Source organism: Drosophila nasuta, chromosome 3 (assembly GCF_023558535.2).
Source record: "Drosophila nasuta strain 15112-1781.00 chromosome 3, ASM2355853v1, whole genome shotgun sequence".
Lineage (NCBI taxonomy): Eukaryota > Metazoa > Arthropoda > Insecta > Diptera > Drosophilidae > Drosophila > Drosophila nasuta.
In genome coordinates this window covers 42197368-42224099 of record NC_083457.1, presented here as the reverse complement: position 1 = coordinate 42224099, position 26732 = coordinate 42197368, and the positions used below count along the sequence as shown (strand labels likewise).

At 33.5% G+C, this 26732-nt stretch overlaps 3 protein-coding genes and 1 long non-coding RNA gene across 16 annotated transcripts; 1 reads left to right on the top strand and 3 right to left on the bottom strand.

Annotated features, from left to right (window-relative positions):
* Positions 1-391: 391 nt before the first annotated feature.
* Positions 392-20470, bottom strand: LOC132789890 (G-protein coupled receptor Mth2). 13 transcript variants are annotated; one of them, XM_060798215.1, is made up of 7 exons: positions 20368-20466; positions 16967-17193; positions 5644-6395; positions 3713-4328; positions 3456-3662; positions 1569-1765; positions 977-1117 (listed from the first exon to the last, which is right to left on the bottom strand). In XM_060798215.1, the coding sequence occupies exons 3-6, from the start codon at positions 6383-6385 to the stop codon at positions 1594-1596; spliced, it is 1737 nt and encodes a 578-aa protein (XP_060654198.1). In that variant the 5' UTR covers positions 6386-6395; positions 16967-17193; positions 20368-20466; the 3' UTR covers positions 977-1117; positions 1569-1593. The 13 variants fall into 13 exon arrangements, with proteins under 13 accessions (XP_060654194.1, XP_060654195.1, XP_060654198.1 ...); XM_060798214.1 differs by lacking the exon at positions 20368-20466 and adding an exon at positions 17515-17875; XM_060798216.1 differs by lacking the exon at positions 16967-17193 and having other exon boundaries at positions 20368-20470.
* Positions 20471-21502: 1032 nt separating this feature from the next.
* Positions 21503-22675, bottom strand: LOC132791717 (uncharacterized). The gene is made up of 2 exons (XM_060800749.1): positions 22403-22675; positions 21503-22347 (listed from the first exon to the last, which is right to left on the bottom strand). Exons 1-2 carry the CDS (start codon positions 22485-22487, stop codon positions 21938-21940), a joined length of 495 nt encoding a protein of 164 aa, XP_060656732.1. The 5' UTR covers positions 22488-22675; the 3' UTR covers positions 21503-21937.
* Positions 22676-23055: 380 nt separating this feature from the next.
* LOC132791008 (uncharacterized) lies at positions 23056-24063 on the bottom strand. Its single transcript, XR_009632852.1, has 3 exons — positions 23951-24063; positions 23392-23887; positions 23056-23333 (listed from the first exon to the last, which is right to left on the bottom strand). It is a non-coding gene; the product is annotated as an uncharacterized LOC132791008 (long non-coding RNA).
* A 410-nt stretch (positions 24064-24473) lies between these two features.
* Positions 24474-24980, top strand: LOC132790787 (kunitz-type serine protease inhibitor LmKTT-1c-like). Its single transcript, XM_060799479.1, has 2 exons — positions 24474-24573; positions 24629-24980. The coding sequence occupies exons 1-2, from the start codon at positions 24486-24488 to the stop codon at positions 24832-24834; spliced, it is 294 nt and encodes a 97-aa protein (XP_060655462.1). The 5' UTR covers positions 24474-24485; the 3' UTR covers positions 24835-24980.
* The last annotated feature ends 1752 nt before the right edge of the window (positions 24981-26732 follow it).

Sequence of the window (26732 nt, the reverse complement as noted above, 5' to 3'; positions counted from 1 at the left end):
GCTGAACGAGCATAGTTTAATAACTATTAGAGTTAATTGACAAAATATTAAAAATAAAGAGTTAACGCTAAACCATTACAAATATATAATCAATACTGTTATTATTTATTTATAAGTTGATGAGAAATCAATGTAATTCACGACGAATAGAAAACGTTTTACGTCTGTTACAATAGGGAACAGTTTAATGCCTTTTGTAAACAGAGGAACAGTTTTGCTGGTCTTGTGAAGAGTATAAATTAGGAACAGTTGTAATGCTTTGCCGGTTGTATTGTGAGAAGAGTTGAAAATTTGAACAGTTTTAAACCTTTGCCGGTTGTATGCAGAGTACAAATTAGGAACAGTTTTAATATCTCCTGCTTAAAATAAAACTGACACTGCAATCTTCTGGTTTTCTTTGGCTTTTATTTAAAATTGACATAAAATAGTACTTTTTGTTTAATTTAAGTAAATACACAATTCATACATTATTATATATATTTAGGTATATATAGTACACATGTGCGTGAGTATGTGACTAATAAAGTTTATGTTGTTTGTTTTTTCGTATTTAGAGGAAAGTGTAAACTGATCCCATGCGGGCGAGAGTGGTAAAATAATTTCAGATAATCACTATCAAAATGGCAAATGAGACATACTATGGATAACGTTCATCACAATGCACACGCACACACACACACACACACATACATTCACACACGCACACACACATGGAGATACAGATATGTGGGGACATGTATTTTGTGTGTGTGGTGGGGAGGTTAGGGGGAGTAAGAGTAGTAGAAGTAGTGTCTTTTTTTAAGTCTACGATATAATATGGCTGCTTGGGAGTGGCACTCGATCCCAGCTATTCGATGATAAGCACACGACGCAGTGTCATCGTCATCATGGACTAGACCGCAACGCAGTAGAAGATAGAGGTAGAGGAAAACTGACGGGAGACGCTGTTGATTCTCCTCCTCAACGGATGTTGGTGGTGCGCTGTTGTTGTTGTTCGACAAGAGGCTTTTCCGATGAGGATTTCTCCTGCAGCGAGAGATTGGCCACACTGCTGGATGTGGTCTTTGTGGAGTACTGGCTTTGACGTTGATTGCTGCCCTCGCGTCCACTCGAGCATCTAAAGGAGTTAGAGAAAGGGGAGAATGGACAGAGAGAGAGAGAACCAGATTAGTTAATGGAGTGGCAATATTGATAACAGTTAAACAGAGAAACCGATACACCGATAATTAGCGATGAGCGATATGTGTATGATGATACATCAAGTTCTATTCTCGAGGGTTAGCTGGAAATATGCATAAACAGGGGTTAGAGGGGAGCTTTGAGGGGGTTAATTGTTATTCACAGAATTCAGCAATCACACCAATCAGCGCTATTTGTTTTAGTAATACAATTGGAATTGATTTACATGCGATTAGATTCATATATAGCGTAGATAGCAGTTGAGCAATAGTTAGCGTTAAATGCGGGGGAAATAAATATCTCGAATCGAATCGAATCGATTTGGTTTGATTGATTGGTTAATCACTTCGGTGGGGGGAATTTCTCGTAGCACCTTTCGATCATTTTACCTTGCCTTGTATTAGTTCGATATCATTATTTTGAGCTGGTCTTGGCCACAGCTGTTGGCGGCCTCTTGGCATTACCGTTGGTTTGCTGGGAGGTCTTCATCTTAAACTTATCCTGTTGCGTATTCGCAGATATCTCGGTCGATGTGGAGTTCGTTGAGGTCGATTGACTCGACCCGGGTGACTTTTGCTTCAAGAGTCTGACGACGATACATTGAGGATATGGATACTTAGTTTACACTGGCATTTTGCATTTGTTTTTTATTTGATTATTATTGAATTTTGTTACATGGTTTTAGGCTACTTTGTACAACAAATGGACGGATTCGTTAGACTCGGTTTTATGTAATTTTGTTTTGGTTTGTTTTGGTTTTCGTGAGTTAGCCTCTTGCGTTTTTTTTTTTCTTTAAATTTTTTCGATATTTAGATCAGGACACAGTGGGCATTGTTGGATGTGTGTCGGGTGTCTTGTTATTGTTGTTGATGTTGGAATTGGTATTTGTATTGTTGTGGCGGTTTAGCGATATCGAAAGCATTCTGACAACGAGATACAAGAGAATAATTTAGAGAGGAGAATAAGGACTAAATACAGGTACTTTTATGTGTGTGCTCGCTAAGTTTCTAAAGTTGCATGCAATACAGCTGGCAGCTACGAGACTCCACGCGTTTTCATCAATATTACAAAACTGAAAAGTGAAGACGGATCGTTGCAGTCATCGACTCCTCTATAGCTGTCAGCTACGGCACTTCATTCGTTCGACTTCCATGTAGCTGACAGCTATGAAACTTCAGTCGATTTATCATGAGTATTACCACGTTGTACAACACTCAAAAGAGAAGAGGAAGCAGGAGTTAAGAACGACCTTCATAGCCGGTAGCTACAACACTCCACATTTGTATTATTATTAAAAGTGAAGAGTAAGAGGGACCGTTGCAAAGACTTTAACTTCTTCATAGCTGGCAGCTGTGACACTTTGTCCGCTTCATTCGACGTCCTTTTAGCTGACAGCTATGACACTTTACTCGTTTTACTGTTAGTACCACTTTGAACAACACTCAAAAGCAAGAAAAAGCAGGAAAAGAACCATACGCATAGCTGGCAGCTACGACACTCCACATTTTATCATTATTACAAGAGAAGTGTAAGAGGCACCGTTGCAAAGACTTTAACTTCTTTATAGCTGGCAGCTCTGACACTTTGACCGCTTCATTCGTACTTCTAGCTGACAGCTATGACACTTTACTCGTTTTACTGTTAGTACCACGTTGTACAACACTTAAAAGTGAAGAGGAAGGAGGAACTAAAAGGGATATTTTGCCTAAGCATCTACGACACTCTAAGCATTTCATCATTAGTATTATCACGTTGTAAAACACTTGAAGGCGAAGCGGAGGTAGGAACTAAAAGGGATATTTTGCCAACGCAGCATAGCTGGCTGCTACAACACTCTACGCGTTTCATCGTTAGTATTCTCACGTTGTACAACACTTAAAAGCAGGGAGCAAACAACAGACAAGGAGGAAAGTAGAGGGAGCGTTTCCAAACGCTGCTTACTGGACAGGTTAGTCACAGGACTAATTGCCTAACCGGTGTGGGAATGAACGCCGCTCGGGGGATTCGCAAACGCGTTACGTATGACGACCAGCTTACGTATCTGGTTGGAGGCATCCATGAAACGCTGACGCATCGAGTAACTGCTTCCAGCGACAGTGACGCTCTCCGTCTGATGCAGACTGCGTACTCGCACCGTTCTAATAGATTTGATTGTAGGTCACAGAAGAACAATTGAGTCAGAGACAGGACTTACACAGTTGTTTTTGTAATGAACTTACACCCAGGACTGTACATTAATTGTGCAATTTTTGGGGAAATCGCAACAAAACACTCACCTGTTCGATATCAGATGCTTGACCTTCTTCTTCAGCACGAAGAGCATAAAGATGAGGAAACCCTGCATCGCATTGCACAGATCCGAGACGTAAAAGATCTTTGAAAACTGCTTGTCGTTGCCCACGAAATACGAGATGATCTCCGACGACCAAGTGACGCCCATGATGATAAACAGTCGCAGAAAGAGTCCGAATCTGATGGGATTACTGAATCAATTGATGTGTTTTTGAACTCCACACACAATCCCTTTACTTACTTGTCCTTTTCGGTGCGCAGATTCTTTGTGCTATCCTCCCGGGCAATTATTCGCGCCATCTCTCGCTGTACGCCGTGTATTTTAAAGGCGGTCATCACAAACATCGTAGTGTTCGCTCCAATGATGATGATTATGGGTCCAAAGAAATAGATCATCGCCGACCAATTGGTCATATCCAACCAACAGTACTCACCACCGCCAATGCCCGGCTTGACTTCGAGGGGCCAATCCGAATATTCCTGCGCCGAGAATGTAAAGATGAGGAAGACCAAAGCCGATCCCCAAGAGTACAGCGAATAGAGCAGAAAACGCTTCTTCTCGTGGAATCGATTGACGCCACGTGTGCCACGGAAATTGTGCCACAGATCGAAGCTGATCACGTTCAGCCAGAAGAATGAGGACATGAAGAAGAAATACGCAGTGTAGCCAATTGACTTGCAAAGGGTGCTAGAGGGATGAATGTCGCGCTCAAGCAGCAAACATGATAGCGTCATATAACCTATGCTCAGATCGAGCAGATAGCAGACCAACGATTTTCCATGCTGATTCCGCAACTCCGGAATTAACAAATACACCGCGATGGTCAGCAGCATGAAGGGAATGGAGAAGAGCATGGCTAAAAGGAGAAGAAATCGAACACGAAATTAGAAATTTAAAATATTTTTCACTTCGATATTATTTCAGTGCATTCTTCAATCGTAGAATTCTGGTTTTAAATGTTTATTGATTCCTCAATATTAGCTGCAATTGAAAAATGCAATTAAACGAACATTTCTTGAAGTAATCAACAACAAATTCAAGGCTAATTTACGCTGCAGTAAATTATAGTTTGATAAATAAATAGTTTGAAAATAAATTCAAATGCACAAGATCGCTTCAGGATTAAATGCGCTTTGGGAATTAATAAAATACACTTGATAATTAATGCAAAGGAAGTGAAATAATGAATGAAACAATCAATACAAAAGCAAATAGGAAAACAAGTAAGTAAGCGAGTGTGCTCGACTGTGAGATACCGATATTAAATAAAAGCAAAAGAGTGCGGTATTAATTTAAAAATATACCTACTTAATATACTAAAAATACTAAAAGTATAAAAATACTGAAAATGCTATATTTGGTATGTTGATGCAGTATACCAATATACTAAAAAAATATACTGGCAAAGTATTTTTAGTATACTAAATACTAAAAATGCTATTTTGCAAAGGAAAAGAAATAATGAATGAAATAATCAATACAAGAGCAAATAGGAAAACAAGTAAGATTTAGATAAAAGCAAAAATGTGCGGTATTTATTTAAAAATATACCTAATTAATATACCAAAAATACTAAAAATATAAAAAAAAATCTAAAAAAAAAAAAATGTTATATTTGGTATGTTGATACAGTATGTTAATATACTAAAATAATATACTGACAACGTATTTTTAGTATTTTTGTGGTATATCCATTGGGCATATAGTATATTAATATATTAAATATACCGCTTGTAATAGTATTTTTAGTATTTTTGTGGTATATAAATTAGTATGCATATTTTAAGAAAAATAAATTGAAATTTACTTAAATTTAGTATACGTAAGTGAATCATCATCAAGCTTATTACAAGAATCTAAAACTAATAAAAGATTTATTATGGATATTAAAATTTAAGCAATTTAAATTATGTTGAAATTTATTTTTGTCAAGTTTTTAAGACAAAAATAAAGTTAAATAATTGAAATTTACTTAAATTTAGTATACGTATGCAAATCATTTTTAGAAAAAATCAAAAACTAAAATACAGATTTATAGCTTCCGAAAAACACTTGAATTAAGTGCTTGGGTATGAGTACTCGAATTATGTTCGTTCATAACATTTTTATACTCTTTTGATTGATTTTTTACTGTCAGCAGCTGGACATAAAATTGTGTGTTTATCACTCACCGAATCCATTGATGATCTTCACTGTGGTCTTCTCGTTGGACATGTCGCAGTTGGCGGGATTAAGAGTATAATTAGTATCCGATTCATTCACATAAGTGGGCACCAAACAGAACTCGTTCTTGTAGATGTACAACATGTCATCCTCGCGCAACAAAGTTCCATTCTCATGCAGCTGATAGGTGTCATAGTAATTGGCTTCAGGCAGCAGCGAGAACATTTGGTTACATGGTCTAAAGCTCTGCACCACAAACTGTTTATAGATATTCACATTGTAAACGCTCTGATTGCGCATTGTCACATTTATCGTTGCCTCTGGCCAGGTTTTGTTGCTCGTATCTTTGGCGCACTCGCTGTTGTTGAAGATGTATCCCCAAGGACAACAGATGTTGATGCACGGCTTCAGCTTGCAGACGCAACCACGCATGTGCGGAGCAACATCAATGCGATCCACGAGATCCTTGTAGATGTAATCATATGTGCCCACATAATGACTGGGTATCAAGACTCCTTCATAATTGTAGCTGCCATTGGGATACGAAGGATATCCCGTCACATTCACCGTGTCGAAGAAACTACACTGTGTGTGGATGCCATTCCTCTCATGAAAGTTGCCCTCATCACCCAGAGCATGGACACCAAAGGGACTGCCGGGGAGGAGGCGGAAGAGGACGAGGAAGACGACGCCAACCAAGGTGACGCCACAGTAGAGTGGACCACTTCTGTGGTGAACAGGCTTCTGCATTTTGTGCTCTCTGTAAAAATATAACAGAGGAAATTCAACAATTAATTCTAATAATAATATTCAAGTGCGAAGCACATGCAACAATTAACTATTCAGCAATATGAGTCATGCCTAAGCCAACTCGACTTAATTTGAATTAATTATACACGTCGAGATTCTCAACAGCGAACTAATTTGTTTTGTTTTCCCAGAACGCCTTTAAAAGTTAGTCACACATTATTTAAATTAAAAACAAACAGAGAGCATATACACAAATGTTGTTTTGTGCGGTTTTATTTACTCTTTCAGAGAAGCAAGTTCTAAAATGTATTTAATTCAATATCCTCAGAATATATTTTGGAACAAGAGAGAAGGAAATGAAATTTCAATAATTTAGTAACTAAATTATATAAAATAATATATTTAGAATAAATTAAGCTTTGTCATGAATTGTATTTATTCGAATAAAAGCAGCAAATATATGAACAAATTTTAAATTTCAAGAAAGAAATAAAATTGTGTAAGGCATTATGAAAATATGTTCAAAAATTAATTGACATTTACATTTTACAAGTACTAAAATTTATGTAATTCAATAACTCACTGCATAATGAAGAAGATTTACAGGAAATAAATAATATTTAAGGTAATCTGAATTGATATTTAAAATTATTTTATAAAATGAAAGTTAAAGTTGATTTAATTTAATAAGTATGTAAATATTGAAAACGATTTAAAATACAAAAAGAAATTAAACGAAGTTACTGAATATGAAATTATATTTAGAATACCTTGAGATAATAAATGCATAAGTACTAAGCATTTAATTACTTGAATAACTCAGTATATATTTAAGAAAATTGTAATACCCGAACGGTAGAAAACGGAATACATAAAACTGAATAAATATTTAAAATACTCTTATGACAAAAAATTGCATCTTGAACTATATGATTTTATTTTGAGTTTATTAAAAATAGTAAAACTTTATAGCTGATATAAGAGAGTTTATTTTAAAATTATTATAATTTTAAGATTATTACATTCCATAAGGTAATTCAAGATTCTTGATTAGAGAAACCCAGAAGAAAGTGCTCACATTTTTTTAAGTTCTGTTGTTCAGAGTTTTAAGAAGAAGTAAAATACAAGCAAGAAATAAAATAAAGTAATTTTATCTGTATTGATATCTAAGCTCTTTTGAGGTCATTTCTTTTCAAAGGCATATAATATATTGCTTAAATTATAGAAGAAAGAATCGTTATAAAAATTCTTAATGCTTACTAATTTATGTAAATCAGCTTTAGCTTGATGGACAACACTCTTAAGCGTCAAACACTATACATGCGTGAGCTCATCGTTTTGGAAATCTCTCTGAAGCGCACGCAAACCTTTTCAACAGGTTTTTGCAGCGTCTGGTGAAAAGAAAGGTCATGGGGACTTGTTGCGTCAGTTTCAATTAGGGCAACAAGTCTTTGAGGTCATGTTTAAACGGTCACAAGGACAGAACGAACTAATACAGGACAAACAGGATATACAGGATACACAGAATACACGCAATGGGCGTTCCAACACACACAGCGGGGCATTAATCATCTGAGAACAGAAAAAATAACGTACACACATCGAAAGCGTTTATGAATTTCCATTAAATTGATACTAAGTGCCAGCAACTGTCAATATCGCTAGTCGAAGCGACGCAGCCCCGCCCACCTCCCCGCCCACTTCCCACTTCCACATTTCCTAGTTGTCGCTTTGCGTCAGTCGTTAGTTAGTTGGCTTAACAACTCCCACTTCTGGTCTCCCGTTTCGCCATAAATTCATTACAAATGCGAAAAGTCTGCCCCAACCCCCCACCACCAACCCCCCAAGTTCATCATTATCTCCATCCCTCATGGGCTATCACTATCTTATCAAGCTAACATCATTAGAGGCCAAACAAAATTCAAATTTGGCTCAACACATTGATCGCAATATATTTGCATTTGTTGTGGACATTGTCTGAGGGGAAAGAAGGAAAGGGCAGGGGAGATTGAAAAAGGGAATGAAGCTATGCACACCTTGAAAATATTGTTGAATTTATGACCCCAAATGGGGTAAACAGTTATTTAATAACGACAAGTATTTTGCGAAAAATTAACATAATTAATTGCCTCGCATGCAATTGAAATTTTCAACAGCCGAAAACCATTCGACTCCAATCAAAATAATTGTTCCGCCTTCTTGGCAGCTGCCTCCTGCAGTCTGCTAAAGAAAAACTGCCCGAAATGTGGCTATTAAATTGATTTACAGCCGACATTTGCAGCCATTGATGATGCGATTTTCCGCATTTCCAGTTGAAAGTTTTTATGGCAATCACTAGAATTGTTTCTCTTGTGTAATTCAGTTGTTTATTTAATGATTCAAAGCACTTGTTGTGCTCAGCTTTGATTTCTGCTATCGATCGTATTAATAATGCTGATCATAGCTTATGATTGCGATTATCAACCTCTGAATCATGGGTGTGTCAAGAACTACCAACAGAATGTTAATTGTAGAGGTATCATATTTGATCAGTTAATGTCAGCCAACTGTCAATAGTATGTTAGCAACATATTAATATTACAATTTACGCTTTAAGTTGGCACAAAAGAGAGAATTAACAAGTAAGAAAGTTACAGTCGAGTGTGCTCGACTTTGAGATACCCGCTGCTTATTTTAAATAGAAGCAAAATATTGCGATATTTTTTCAAAATATACCAAAAATGCAAAAATGAAATATACCAAATTGTATATTTGGTATATCGATATAGTACCACAAAATATACCATAGACCGCACAATGCACCAGATTGTCGTCCAAAGCAACTCAGATCCCTAGTAAGTAGCATTTTTGCCCATACAAAAGTATTACTTTAATAACTTCCATAATTTTTATCTGATCACACTCAAATTTTCAGGAATCACAATTACTATAGTTGTTATTGTATATACCAAAATTCGCAACTCAAGCTATAAAAATACGACTGTTATTCGATTTTTTTTTATTTGCGGGGGCGAAAGTGGGCGTGGCAAAAATTTGAAACAAACTTGATCTGCGTGCAAACATAACAAATGCGGTCAAAAAAAATTATTATGACTATCTATTATAGCCTCTGAGATCCAGTGTTTCATACGGACGGACGGACAGACGGACATGGCTAGATCGTCTCGCTGTTGACGCTGATCAAGAATATATATAACATACTTTATGGGGTCGTAGGTGCCGAAGATGCACAAAGTTATAATACCCTTCTACCCTATGGGTGTCGGGTATAAAAAGAGAGTGAAAAAGACTAAGAGAACACTCGATAAGATAAAGCCCAAGACAAAGACTATTTACCAGATAGTTATTGAACTTCTCAGAACTGAACTCGAACGATTACAATTTATTCGGAGCAAGCTGCTGATGTTGATGATGATTAATTATTAATGCTATTAAATTGTCACTTCCGTTGGCAAAACACATTTAAAATATCGATCGATAACGAGGCGCAACAATGTGATTCATGCACTTACTTAACTTGATTCTCAGCAACGATTTCGATCAAAACAAATATCATTTATGTATTTTTGACCAGGCGTGGAGTTGGGAGGGGGTTGGGAGGCAGCGACTAATGGAGGCACGACGACGCATTTAACAATTATGTATGCTAAAGTGCATAAAGCCCCCGGTCGCAAGATTTATCGACACGGCTGCTGATAAAGCAATGCGATACGATACGAAACGAAACGAGTCGCGAACGTGTCACGCGGCGTATGCGCAATATATTTATGTACACCGTTTCCCTATGCTAATTTCCACAAATATAACATATGAATTGCACGCAGCAATTAAAACACATCAACTCAACTCACAGTTATGAATAGAGAATTTTAAATTGAAATAACAATTTTGTTTGTGCGTATCAAAGTTGAATAAAAAATATAGAGATAGCGTTTCTTAATGCTTTATTGTTGAATTATGTGTGTGGCTGCCATTATCAGTCGGAACGCTTTGTGGTCAGGGCGAGAGTCGGAACCGCGGCAAACTAATCGCAAACGTAGCCGCAAAGACAGCGAACTTCAAACTTGAAAATGCGAATCCACCACAATGGGGTGAGAAAGATAAACAACACCTTCCACAAAAAAAGAATGAAACTAGCGAGAAGGCTTGAGGCGAGTGGACTCGATTGTGAGATACCCGCTACACATTTTTAATAAGACTAAAATATACATAGTAGTATTATTCTTCAAATATACCAAATAATTATACTGAAAAAATACTGAAATATACCGAAAGCTATATCAATATACAAATACTTCAATAAAAGCAAAACATTGCGGTATTATGATTAATATATATTAAATTAATATACCAAAAAATACTGAAGAATATTAAATGTTATATTTGGTACATCGATATACTAATAATTCAAAAGAGGCAAAACATTGCGGTATTAATCTTAAAACATAACATATTAACATACCAAAAAAATGCTAAAATATACTGAAAGCTATATTTGGTATATCGGTAGACTAATACTCCACTAAAAGCAAAGCATCTTTAAATATATTCAAATAATAATCCACGAAAAAATATTGAAATATACCAGAAGCTATATTAGTATATTGATATATTAATATTTCATTAAAAGCAATGAGGTATTATTATTAAAATATACCGAAAAATATACCGAAATATATATTTGGTATATCAACATACTAATAGATTAAAAACAAAGCATAGAGTTAAAAATATTCTAGATTGTCAATCATAGTAAGATAAGATATAAAATATACACATAAAACTATTTCTTAAATAACTTCTAATGACGCTGATCAAGAGTATATTCTTTACTTACTTTGGTCGGAGATGACTACTTCACAATATTATAATAGCCTTTTTTTTTTGGGTAGCGGGTATAAAAACGAAATACTTGTGAGTGTGTGAGTGCTTGCGATTATTTTGAAATTCAACAAAAACATTTTTAATTGTTATGGTCTGAGCCATTGACGGTTTTCCGACTGTGCGAGTATGTTTTCCCGCAATGCTTTTCATTCGTACGAAAATTCCACAAACATTAATACAATTCCTAGTATTTTAAGTATTTTTAGCGCCACACAAACATTCTCTTTCCCCTTCCCACCCCTCGCTTTATCTCACCCCTCTTTGAGCACTTTGTGCCAAGCCCAGCAAATTGATTGGTTATTCGTATAAGAGGCAACCCCCAAAATTTCTCTGGTAATTTGCAACTTGCCAAATATTATTTAAGGTCATCATCGAGCAAGACGGATTAAACACATAAACGCACCTTAACCACACATCTATCCATCCATCCATCTATCTATCCATGTGTTGCTTGCCCACTCTGCCCCCGACCAGCCCCCTAAATCAATCATGTGGAAACAGACAAAAAACAAACCATTAAAAACGAGACGTTTTTATACAATTCAATTTCCTATTGCCGCATTTCCTTTTTGCTCATCGCTTATGTGCAATAAAATTGTATATTTTACTACTTTCTAAATTTATTTTTTTTAAATGTTTGTATTTGTAAATAATGCTAAAGTTCTAAATGATATTTAATTAGATTAGTGTTTTGTCGAAAAGTGCAAAACATGTTTTAAAATTACACACTTTTTATAAATTTTGATTATGAAAATAACTTTGAAAATCATATATTTTCTAATACTAAAATTGTAAATAATATTTTAAATCATTTTACCAATTACATAGTTTTTTTTATTTCTTAAATTTAAAAAACTACTTTTTTTAATGTTTGTTCTTTTTAGATGTAAATAGATTATTATTATTAGATTATTAGATTTTAGCAAAAATGTTGAAAATGTACAAATTTTTATTTAGAATGTATACACCTATAAATTACAAACTATTTATAATTATGAAAATGAAAATTGCTTCAGAATCTGCAAATGTTGAAAGTTGCTCTCATTAAAAACGCAAAAATTCAAATTATGTGTAATTATCGAAATAAAAACATGTTCTAAAACGAACATGTTTACATTGAAAAAGCCCATAAATTACATATTTTTCATTATTGATACGAAAACTACTTCAATATCTGAATGTGCTGAAATCGGCCCTCATTAAATATGCTTAAAAATGAAATATTTGTAATTTGTTTTCATAAAAACTCGTTCTAAAGTAAAAGTACCTGCTCTATTCTATATACATTAAACTAGCTTACAAATTTCATATTTCATATAATAATATGATAAAATTACAAACTGTAGATGAAATTTAATTATATTTTTGTAAAATGAAAATAAGCTATTCTATTTTCATTGGATAAGCCAATAAATGACATTCCTGGTATTGTATTCATACGAAAACTAATTTTAAATCTACGAAAACAAATTTAAAATCTAAAAATGTTCAAAATTGTTCTTTAAAAATGCCTAAAAATAACATATTTATAAGCTTATTCTAAAACTAAAACCATTTTGTTTTAGATGAGTTTGTAGTACAAAATTCTTTTCACAAGTAAGATGATGATCAAATAAAATTAAAATAGGTCTAAAATGCGATATGAAAACTTTGCTTAAAAATGAAAAGTATAAAAAGTTAAATATAAACTGGAATTTTCAGAGCATGTTTATTGTCTTATTTTGATCATTTTAATTTAAAAGTACATCTTAAATACTGTTGAAAGTCATGAAAATTGTTGAAAATTGATCATTGCTCTTTAAAAATATATCTTAATTACTTTTCGAATCCTTAGAAAAACCAGCATAGCAACTATATTGCAATCCATGTGTCACTTTGTTAGCTACTTAGCCATAAATAAAACTTTGATAACGTAGAGGATAAAGTATAAGTTAATTACCTTAGTAGTTGGCAATAAATACAACTTTGATACACATTAGATATGGCAGAGGACCTTAGACATAACATGTAAAAGAATTGCGAAACTTATTATTCCCCAGTGTTCGATAGTGAAAGTGAACAAAACAGCGAAAGGGAAAGAGAGTCGGATGTCTATGTGCATTTAGCTAATTAAAATGTAATTTCATTACGCTTATCAAGGACTGCACCTGCGTGATAAACAGCAGTTGCTTGCAGCTAAATTATGATTATAGCTAATCCGGATAATACGAAAAAAACGTTGAATTTATTCAGTACTCAAAGTGTTATCATATCGAATGTGATCCTGATGTAGTTTTGTTTGCCAAAACAACACGACGTGTCGTTTGACGCCAGAGTTGGTTTCTTTTTTTTTATACGAATATATATATGAATAAATCGTGCGAATCGTACGAATAATATTCATTGCCATGCCGACTGCCTCTGGGCGGGGGGTGAAATAAAATAAACAAATGTAGGAAAAACTGAAAGCTGAAGGCAAACAATAAACAATATAAGAAAACATATGAACAAATGTGCAAATGTGTAAACAAATGTGCATAGCAAAGACTTGAAAGTGTTCCCAAAACAGGTGAAAAACAAACGTGTGTGGGGTAAAAACAGAGGGAGAGAGATAAAGTAGTAGAAGAGTGGGAATGGAAATGCGGGAAATGATATGTTAGCATTGCCAAGGTCGTTTTACCACCCACCAACTTAGTTTGTTAGCCACTTGAGGTGACTCAAAAAAGTGCAACAAATGATTCCAGTTGGAAAAACAGTTTTGAAAGACAGCCGCAATTAACAGTATTTGTCATGCAGTTAACTTTATCACAGCTGCCTAGAAATTCCCAACTGAGTCAGTAAACAAATGCACTCTCTATCGTATCTATGCCAAAATCTGACATTTGAGTGCCATATCAGCCACAATTAATTAGTGTTTATGGGTCATAAAAATTAAATATAGATTGAATGGCCAATTAGGTGAAATTAAATGTCACACTCTGCGAGGGATTATGAGGGATTATCAGAGGATGAGTCCAGAACTGAATTTATTTTAAATGAGGTTCATTTTATTAGTTTAGTTACTATAAATAGTTGCAGTTGTTAAAAACTTAATAAAAACTAATCCTCCTACGGAATGAGAGCTGAATATTCTTTCAATTTGCGAAATTTTTTTAGATTATTTATTTTAATTAATCTCAATTCCTAAAAACTTAATAAAAACTAATCCCTCAACGAAAGGAGAACTGAATATTCTTTAAATTAGCTAAATTTTATTGGATTATTTAATTTAAACAATCTCAATTCCTAAGAACTTAAAAAGAACTCATTTCTTAACAGAATGAGAAATAAAATTATTGGTTATGATAGGATTTTTCATTATTAGAATATTTAGCGGGTATAATTATTGGTTGTGAATTGCTTTTTCTTTAAATTAGCTGAATTTTATTAGATTATTTACTTAGAACAATCTCAGTTCCCAAAAACTTAATAAGAACTAATCCCTCAAAGGAATGAGAAACAAAATTATTTGTTGAAATATGATTTTTCTTTAAATTAGCGGAATTTTATTATATTATATCATTCTTCAACGGAATGAGAAATAAAATTATTAATTTGAAAATTAATTCTGTTTTAAATACCTTGATTTTATTAGATTATTTTCTAAAAATATTAATACGTCCTCAAAACTAATCTCTCTACAGAATGAGAAATAAAATTATTGTTTGTGATATGAATTTTCTTTAAATTAGCTGAATTTTATTCGATTACTTACATCTCAGTTCCTAAAAACTTAATGATAAATAAAATTCAGCAAAATATATGACAACATTTTAAACAGAATTCACTTGAGAAATATTTTGGGGAAATACGGAAATTTTAAACTGAATTGCTTGTTGATTATTGTTGTTGTTATTTCAAAAGATTAATCTTACATCTTTAAATAAACTAAACATTTCAATTGAAAACACAGAAATACTAAAAATAGTTACACTTGCAGCACAATTTCAATGAATTTCCCAATTTATTTATGAGAACGAAACAAGACTGTTCGAATTATTTACAGCAATTTAAGTAGATGGCTTTGCATGTGCACAGAAAATACTCTGCGTCGCCATTGAAAAATTAAAAATTAATTACCCCACATACAAAATATTATAAATAAATTCCCCGACACTTCTGTATTTTAGAAACATGATTTAAAAATAGCAAAGAAAACCATTTTAAAGATGTAAACTCGATTAATCAATGGCTTTCAACAGTTTCCGAAAATAAAGGCACTTAAATAAAAAAAAAAAAAGCTATTAAACTAAATCTCAAATGTATTTCGAATCTGACCCACAATCCAATCAATTAATAATATACATTTAAAAAATAAAAATATGTAGTTAAATTGTAAATTCATGCACTTAATTGCTGTTAAAAAAAAAATCTAAAAATAAAAGCACTTAGAAAAGGGATTAAACTGAGGCTGAAATATTTAGAGTCTGGCAAACATGTGTTATCAATTATCAAGTATAATTATATATATTATACTGTGTATATACATTTCAAAATTGGAAATTTATTTAATGATTTGACTAATATTCCAGAAATAAAAGCACTTAGAAGGGGATTTGAAAGGGATTAAACTAAAGCTAAAATATTTGGAATCTGGATAACACATGTTATGAAATATAATTACATATGTTATATATAAAAAATGTTTAATATATTAAAGAAGATTCCAAAAATAAAAGTGCTTAGAAGAGGATAAAAAAGATTTAAACTGAAGCTAAAGTATTTTGAATCTTGTACACATTATATATACATTATAAAATAGTAAATTTGAGCAATTAATTGTCTTTAGAAAATAAAGAAATTAAAATCACTTTCAAATGGGTTTAAACTGAAAATTTTTGGAATCTAGGAAAACATATATTTGGCAAACATATGTCATATATCATCAAGTATTATTGTTGATGTTATATTTTATATAAATACATTTTAAACTTTATAATTCAAGCGAATAAAAGTTTAAAGAAGCTTCCAAAAATAAAATCATTTAGAAGAGGATTTAAAAGGGATTAAACTGAAGCTAAAATATTTGGCAAACACATCTTATGAATTATAATTGCATATGTTATATATAACAAAAGTACATTTTGAAATTTATAATTCAAGTAATTAATAGATTAAAGAAGATTCCAAAAATTAAAGCTCTCAGAAGGGGATAAAAAAAGATTTAAACTGAAGCTAAAGTATTTCGAATCTGGTACACATTATATATACATTATAAAATAGTAAATTTGGACAATTAATTGTCTTTAGAAAATTTAAAAAAATAATACCACTTGGATATGGGATTAAACTGAATGTATTTGGAATCTAACAAACATATATTATCAAGTATAATTATTGATATAACATCAATAATACAATACATATATTGAAGATATATAGTATATGTACATTTTAAAATCGTAAATTCAAGCAATTAAAAGTTTAAAGAAGATTCCAAAAATAAAAGCACTTAGAAGGGGATTAAAAAGGGTTTAAACTGAAGCTAAAATCTGTCGAGTTTGCCACACATGTGCTATCAATTAGAATAATATATGCATGTGTATATATAACATAATATAGTATAGAAAATCGACGCCCACTCGAATGGCATCTGGACTATTTAGACTGCGTCGTCGTCTATAAATATTAGCTATAGCACTTCAACAAAGCGTTATCTTCTCTTCCATTTGTACTTACCAACTTGCAGGCTATATGTGTCGATATATCTATATAGTATATATACACTATATGTGTATTATATATGTAGAATATTTGCTTCAATCAAGTTGTTTGTTCCTGTCTCGACGACTTCTCCGTAGTAAATCTTTTGTCACTTTGCAAGCTGAAAACCTTCTATTTGAATAGGTTTTTGTGTATAGTATAGAGTATGGTATGTATATTCGAGCACCTCTATAGCTGGGTATCTACATAAACATATTAACACACATATAACATATATAGCTAATCACATTAACCCCTTCTTTAGTGTTCAGTATGCAAGTCAGCCTCAACAGTTGAACGCATTGATTCGCGGTTCTTTTTAAAGTAATTTTGCTGACTTGGGGTTTTTATTTTTATTTTTGTTTAAACACTTCGCAAACTTGATATTCGCTGTTGTCGTTGTCGATGTTATTGGAGTTGTTGTTGTTGTTGTTGTGGACGTTGATAAAAATCGGATGACAAGTACCCGTGAATGTTGTCACAAATATGATTTTTTTTGCAAACTCTCTTGTAAGTTAACTCACTTGAACAAAACTGGAACTGGTCAACCGAGCGTTTAATTACACAATGCACAACTTTATGGGGGGATGTTCACAATGACCAATATTTTGAAAAGATCAACAAAAATACACAAAACATTTCATATTGTGGTTTACAGGGAATTCCCGTGCAGCAGCGTTTACACTGAGTCCGAATCCGAGTCTAGTTTGCGTGTTGGAGCGATGTTCGTTTCAACCGGTTAGATTATCATAGCAATTAAGAAAGCAAAAACTGATTTGAATTCATTAATGAATTATCATCAACTCCATTGCTGCTAATATCCCACACGTTGTTTCTTTCTTTCTTCCGCGACGCTGCCGCAACGCGCGACGAACTCAAACGAACTGAGTGAACACCACACAAATGGGAGATAAACTTCCGTGCTCTGCGAATGTGTATGGGGATATGTTACAGCGAGCGCTGTTAAGTGCCGTCGAATGTTAATGCTGGCACGTTGTTAATAAAGCTTCTCCTGCTATGTACATAGTTGTGGGTGCACGCAAGCCTAGTGCAGGCGCCAGAGCTGTTAACACTGCACTGTTAAAAGTGAACCCAACTAAGTTTAGCACACTTTTAATTATGTGACTGTTAAATCAAGCGATGTAACTCTGTCATGGGTGATGGGAGATAAACTTTCACGCTCTGCGTATGTGTGGGGATATGTTACAGCGAGTGCTGTCGAATGTTAATGCTGACACGCTGTTAATAAAGCTTCTCCTGCTATGTACATATGTAGTTGTGGATGCACGCAAGCGTAGTGCAGGCGCTAGAGCTGTTAGCAGCCGTTAAGTGTAAACCCAACTTAGATTAGCACACTGTTAATAATGCGTCTGTTAAATCAAACGATGTAACTCTGTCATGGGAGATGGGAGATAAACTTCCGAGCTCTGTGTTACAGCGAGCGCTGTTAAGTGCTGTCGAATGTCAATGCTCACTAGCTGTTAACAAACCTCCTCCTTTTATGTAGTTGTGGGTGCACGCAAGCGTAGTGCAGGCGTCAAAACTGTTAACAACTGCTACCGCACTGTTAAGTGTGTAACTATTGAATGCTAAGTTTACAACCCTGTTAATTATGCGTCTGTTAAATCAAGCAATGTAACTCAGTCATTGAAGGTGTTGATCGAATTGGTTGCAAATTCCGCCCTGTTAACAGACTTGTGCTTCACTGTTAAAATTCCTCCATCATATTGTGTAGGTGGCGAAACAAAAGCCACATGGCAATTGATAGACGATCGCCAGCAGTTTGCCAGCAGTTGAAATGTAAACAAACAGACAAGTGGATCGTGAATGGATGCTTTAAATGGTCAAAGAAACAAAAAACAAAGACCTGTCGATTTGCTCTCAAACAAAACGGTTTGCCCTCTGGCAAAAACTGTTTCAAGCTGTGATTCAAAGTGTTTTGAATATGTTTATTAATCAATTTAATTGCCACCGCTTGCAATTCAATTAGCCAGCTGACTACTGACCGAAAGCTCAACCAATAACAAACGAATTTGCACATAGAGATAAAAATCAACACGTAATAATTAAGCTTTTCTTGTGAGCTGCGTTAAGCTCGGCATTAACTGTAATTCTGTGTAGCTTTGTGCGCTCTCAGAGAAATTCTCATGGTGTTATTAATTGCACTTGGCATCTTGATTGAATCACTCACAATTATCAGTTTTACACATTTTCTTAATAAACAGAAATATTTATTCATTTTTTTTTTATAGCTACTGAGAATTTCAAAGCAATTGTCTATAATTTTTGTAGTAATTTTCTATTTATTAATCAAGTTGGACTTACACAAAAGCTCTTGTAATTGTTTTGATCTGCACATTCTTGGTATTCTTTGTATTCTCTGTTTACGTCTGTTTTATTTACAGTTATGTATGTCAGAATTGTCCAATTTAAATGAAAGAATCAGCGGAAACAAATTGCTTTAAAATGGGGATATTCGAGTGTTTTGCTGTCCAATGTCACGTATTATTTTTGAAATAAATGTAGCTAATATATTACAGTTTTGCCTTGTGTCCCATTGGAGTACGTGTTCAAAGTCAGCGCTGGCAAATGGCAATCATCATTATGATATAATAGGTTAATTCGATAATTTAATTTTTGGATCGATCCAAAAAAATTAAAAATTATGAATTATGAAAACCGATAAGTGCAATTTTGTCCTACAAAGAAACAAAAACAATTCAATTGCCAATTAATTTGATTTGTTTTTTGTTTATGTCTGATTTGAAAGCAGTTAAAGTGCGCAGTATTATTTTAATAATAAGCCCATCACATGAGACGTGCCCCGCCCGATTTGTCTTTACCCTTCCCGTTCCGTCGGATAAATGTTTTGGGTAGGGGAAACTTATTCCATGGTATTCCCGAATTATATGCGACTTGGTTGAAGGCGAGAGTTCACGATACAAAACTGGTTTTTTCGCTTAACATTGAGCTTCAAGTGCCGGTAACTACACATATTGTCAAAAGATTCAGAGATTCGGTAATACGTATATTCACTGCAAAAACAAACTAAAAAATAAACACGAAACAACAGAAACAACAACACGTATACAACAGACAATGTTGTGGGCAGCTGTTGCTCTCTTTGCGAACCATAAAAATCACATTTTAATTGCCAGGCCAGAGACAAGGCAAATGCGAAGCGAGGCGAGGCGAAAAGAGAAGAGAGCAGAGTCAACGCATCCAAGGCTCTGACTCTGATGCCACAGAGGCCTGGACTGGCCTTGTAATCAAATTCCTGACTAGCAAACAGATGTCGAAACACGCTCTTCAAGGGCCGAAGTTCACAGTTCACACACAGCAAATATTTATGCCTTCAACATTGATTATACACTCACTTTACTATTATTTCGGTGTTTATCTTTTACATTCAACTTGCACTTTTAAACCTAACGTATTTTTACTTAATTAGTTTTCCGCTTTTCCGTTGCTTGTTTGCTTAACCGCTACCGAACTTCTGAACCGACGAATTCATTGCGCCATCGACAAAGTGAGCCACAGTCAACCACTGTTAACTAACAGAAGCGAACTTCAGAGCTTTCGTACAACGCCAGCCTAAAAGTATGCAGCAAAAATTTCAAATGTGCGTGGGAACTAGGAACATACGAATTTTTCACCTTTGACATATTTATTTATTTAAGTGAGCCAAGCAAACAGATTCTATTGAATTCATTCAAAGCTGGATTCAATTTAATGTATTCTTGTCTTGAGCTCATTAATTGCATAATTCAAATTTAAATGGTTATGAGAATATTGGCTTGAATAAAAACAACATTTTTTTTTTTTTTCGATTCACCTCTTCTTTTAATAATTACGTATAGTGCAGTTATTATATTTCTTTATCATTTATATTATATTATTGACTCATTTGTATACGTATGAATATTCTGTATATTTCAACACCGTCATAAACAATGCTAAAGCAAATTTTGTTGCCACCTTGCCTAATGAAAATTTTAAAGAAAACAAACATACTATTGTTGCTGTGCCTAAAACATCACTTCAGCTGATTATGACACAAGTCCTTAGTGGTAGACAAACATATCATTAAAAGGTTCATCGTCACTATATTATTATTTCATTACATAATTAGGTCTAGGCTAGCAGTAATGAATACGAAGGAGTCCCAAAAATGTCCTAGCTGGTGCATAAATAAATAATAATATGTTAAAAGCTTAATTTAATAATTGAGGTAAGCGCAACTCGTAAGTTAAGTGGGCAAGTGGGCTATAACTGGTAATGCTCATTTAAAAATAGTACAAAATTTTAATTTAAGCGACATTTATTAATTAAAAAAAAAATTAATTCATTCATTAAACTGTTTCAACTGATTAGCATAATCTGTATTAGGAATTCTTAAGACGCAAATAAAGCAATCAGGCAATACTAAAGTAAATGCAAATGCAAATGCCAATTGTACATTTAAAATTCCTTTATTCAATGTCTTAGTGTTTCCAAAAATATTTGTAAGAAAATGATGTCATTTAGATATAAAAATCAAATATTACTGTATTTGGCATTGTTTCTAAATCAGTTGTTGTTCAACTGCTTTGTAGTTCTGGTAACAATATTTTTGTGTAGAAGTCTTTAATTGCTTTCAGGATTTATGCAGCGGCTCCTCAACTGGAAGCGAAGTCACTTTTTTGTATTAATATTCAATTTGGAGCTGAATATTTTGTTTCTTATTGAATTGAAACTTTTTGGTTTTATTTTGCGTATATATCCATGTTGTTTTTACGTTTTTCTTGGCTATTGGCTTCAAAATTGAAGACTTTTTATATCAACTTGTGTTAAGGTTAGAATTTTAAGGCTGAGTATTATCAAACTTAAGTACAAAGTGTAGCTTTCTAGCTACAATAATTTTAATACATATGTATGATACATACATATGTATATAAGAACTAGGACTCAAAATATTCCAAACTTTGCAAGTGGAGCAGCTTGTCCAGCAGGTTCAACTTGGGTTGTATTGTCGAATTCAGCTAAGTTTGGATTACCAAATTCAGCTAAAGTTGCGTTGTCAACTCCAGCCAAAGTTGGATTGTCGAATGCATCTAAATTTGTGTTAATTAATTCAGTTGTAGTTGGATTGTTGGGCTTAGTTATAGTTGTGTCAATTTCTCGTGGTTGAACGCATTTCTTTTCACACGATGCCAAGGAGCAATACCTATTTTTGTTGCCTCCACAGCCGTGATAGGACATTCTCCTACAGGATCGTGTCCTGTTGCTGTAATACCACATATGGTCATTGGCTGTCCTGTGACAGTGGTTGGCTCGCCTTGTGCCAGAGTCCTTGCCACCAACACAATTTCGTTCAGCTATAAAAATATATATTGACAATTTCAAAGTTGTTTTTCAATTTCAATTACTCACACGGCCGAACTCGTCCACGACAAAATTGCGCCTCGTTGTGGATCAACATGAGCGCCAGGCAAGCCAACAACAATATTAATTTCATTTTTAATGCATTCCAAATGGACCTTATAGTCTAAAATTTGATAAACATAACTAAAAGCAGTTCACTCACGATGCTTGGTTATAATTTACATTAATATAAGCTTTCAGCTTATATCTTTAAATAAAACATATTATTAATTATTTAGTATTTCGCCTTTTCGGTTGTTAACTTGTTTGTTTAACCGCTAGGCAACTTCTAAGCGATCAAATTTGTTGAACCAGCTACAAAGCGAGCCACAAGCGACCGCTGTTAATTAACAGAGGCTAACTTAACAGCTTTCGAGCAGCAGCAGCCTAAAAGTATGCAGTAGAAATTTACAATGATACAACCAAATGTGTGTGGAAACTAATCTAACATTGCACATATTGTAAGTGTACTTAGCTTCGAATAAATAATATAAACTATTTCAAAGAATTTCTATTATTTGTAATAATAACTTTTCAACATTAACATATTTTTCATTAAATTAATTGAGTGCTCTGACTTAAGTTATATTATTGTGTCAATGCTTTAATCGCATTCAAAAATTCGTAATTTTCTTAATTAATCTTAAAAGGAGCATTCAAAATTATGCTGCACAAATAAACTTTATATAGTCTTCTTTTAATTAAACAAAACTAATGGATTTTTATATTCATACTCATTAAAGTATACGTATTACGCACTTTTTAGCACAATCATATGAAGTGCAAAAGCGATTATTATTGCCACCACATCCTTTGAATTTGAAAGCTTTACAGCCTAGTCGGGTCTTATCGTAATACCACATTAGTTTTTGGCTTTTCCCAGCACACCAACTCATTTGATTATGACCTTCATCCTTAGTTTCATTGCAGCTCGGTCTAACTTCAATTAAAATATAATTTAAACATATTTCAATTTCACAAAATCTTTCATACATTACGAGCACGTCCCAAACAATTGGTTGCCTGACTGTTGACCAGGAAAATTGCTAGACAAACCAAGAATAGAAGAAATTTCATTACGAAAGTCTAGTTCAAACTGAGTTCAAATAGTGATTTGTCAGCATTTATATTGAAATTTGTTGAGGTAAATTTAATAATGTTTTTCGACAGCTGTTCCTAAATGAAACAATTTTTCAATGGAGCTTTATTTCATGTGAGAAACACACTCTACATTTATATTTAGTTATTAGTTATAATATTTCATTCATTCATTATTATAATCCGTTTCATCTTCATCTTCCTTATAATTGCGTTTGCACAATAATGTGCAATCAAACTTACTGCAAAATCGATTTCTGTTGCCGCCACAGCCAAGATATTGCATTTTGTTGCAGTTTCCACTGGCAAAATAATACATTTCGGGATTTGCATTTCGAGAGCAGCCTTCCACATCAGCATGTCCAATATCTTTGTGCTCGTTACAAGTGAATTCCTCTAGATATTAAGTATTTCAGTAAAGATAAGTTAAAGTTCGAGAGTTCATATAATTTGACCAACCTTGGCCTCCATGACAATGCATAAAGTGTTGAGTATAAGCTCCGGAAAAGAGCATTAGAAATACCACAAACTGCATTTAGAATAAACTTTGCAATGCTGTTCAATTGAAAGTTGAAACTAATGCGCTACTTTAAATATATTTGCTTATATAGCGGCAATGCCAACGAAAAAATACAGTTCATTGATTAAACGACAGCTGTTCGTAGCAATAAATTACAGTAGAACCTCGCAAAAATGTCCATAAATGCAAAAAAAGCATATATTTTCTCATGATTTTCAAAAAAAGTACATTCAAACCCAATTAACAAAATTACTCATTAAATCAGCTTAAGCATTGCTAGCGCCATCTATCATGCGATAGTAGTAACTTCATGTATCAGCAGCTGTACATTGAAAGTTGTGAATTGGGTGCCAGGTTGAATTGTTTACGAACACCTGTCGAGTATTTGTTATTTATTTAACGACTTTTATTATTATCAGCTTGCTATATAAACAACCTTTTATCTAGAGTAGAGTCAGAAAATTTAATTTTGCAATGAACTGCAGTTTAGTCTGGATTTTCTTAATACTTTGTGCAGTTCATAGTCAAGCGCAGGGTGATTGCCTTGGTACTGTTAGTCCCGGTAAGCAATTGAATCGAAAACCAAACCATCTTATCTTAGAACAATCTTTCTTCAGCTGATCCGAAGTGTTTTCCGGATAGAGATGTAGGACATACTAAAAGATCATACTGCAGCAGGAATGCCAATAATGTCATGTGGTATTACGACTCGTCTAGTGGATCCTGCAGAACATTCGCCTATAAAGGCTGTGGCGGCAATAAGAATCGTTTCTGTACTTGGGAGGATTGTGTAACGGAATGCAAAAGACTTGACAAAGCTTGAATTAAGTATAAAGAATTTCACTTCATAAATTACATTCGTAAGTTCTTTATACTTTATTGCATTATTAAAACATAAATGATTCAAGCATGGTTAAGCATTTCAATATGTAGCAGAATGCAAAAGATCTGACAAATTATACAATTTATAATAATTTATAATACAATGAATTTCACTTTGTAAATTATATTCCTAACTTCTTTACACTTTATTGCATTATTAAAACATATGTAAATGACTCAAACATAGTTAAGAATTTCAGAATAGTTAACACCATTGAAATTTCTTACAAACGCATATCCCCAAATTAAATTTTTGAATTTGTAGTCAAATTTTTGTAGTCCAACCAATAATTGTGTCATGAAAACATATCATTAAAAGTCTCGTCCAAAGACATACTATACTTTTATTCAATTAAGTCATTAGACCCAGCCTAACACAATTGAATACGTAAAAGTGACATAAGAGCCCAAAATTATTTCAAGCTAACTCATAATTGAATTAAGTTGTACTAAAAAACAGAATTTATGGCATAGTTTGTATAAAGACTGCAAGTAACCTTAGCGATGAGGATGAAGCGATGCGCTAATGAAAATATTATATAACAAATCTAATTTATTTATTTATATTTAAATTTTCATTTTGGAAACGAATTTATTGCAACTCATTATCCATTCTCTGACATAATCAATATTAAATGCATTTACACTTATATTCAAAATTAAGGTTAAAACAAAAAAGAAAGCTTCAGTCGAGTGTGCTCGACTGTGAGATACCCGGTACATATTGAGAATAAAAGTAAAACAGTGAGGTATTAATTTAAAAATACACCAATTTAATATTCCTAAAAAATACTACAAATATACCAACTATTTGGTGTATTGCTACACCACTACATAAAAATATACCATGGAATGTATAATATACCAGATTGTCAGCCAAAGCAACCAACTAAATAACTTCTACAATTTTTATCCGATCGCTACTAAATTTTAAAGAATCATAAATACTGTAGATATTGTTGTATGTACTAAAAATTCAGTTTAATATCGATAACAAGTGCTGTCGAATAAAAATTATATTTGCATCTCTTATAGTCTCTGAGATTTAGTGTTTCAAATGGACAGACGGACAGACAGTCAGGCGGATGGCTCTATCGTCTCTATATCAAGAATATATAATTTCTTTAAAGGGTTGGATTTGCCACCACAAAAAAGTTATAATATACTTCCACCCTATGGGTAGCGGGTATAATTAATTTTCTCAAAATATTACTAATAAAATTGTTATTCAAAATAAGTATTTTAAATGATTGAAAGTACTAAAATGTTAAATATAAAAGCACATCAAAAAGAATTCAATCAATCAGATTTGTTTATTATATATTTTTGAAGGCAAGTATTTAATCAGCAGCTGGAGCTGGAGTTGGGTCAGTAGGAGCAGCTGTAGTTGGATTGTTGGGTTGAGGTGTGATTGGGTCAACGGGTCTAGGACGAACACATTTCCTTACACAGGACTCCAAGGAGCAGTAGCGATTCTTGTTGCCTCCACAGCCGCGATAGGACATTCTCCTACAGGATCGTGTCCTGCGGCTGAAGTACCACATTTCGTCATTGGAATTTCTGTGACAGTTGTCGCCTCGCCTAGTGCCAGAGTCTCTGCCGCCAAGACAGTTACGTTCATCTATAACAAAAAAAATAGAATTTATAGAATGTAAATGATAATTTCAATGTTGTTTTTTCTATTTTAATTGCTCACCGCGGGGAACTCGTCCACGACAGCGCTGCGCCTCATTATAGACCACCAAGAGGGCGAAGCAAGCGAATAATAAAATCAATTTCATTTTTACAAAAGAAAACTTTAAACGAACTGAATGATTTTTATGGAAATTAATTGAGTTT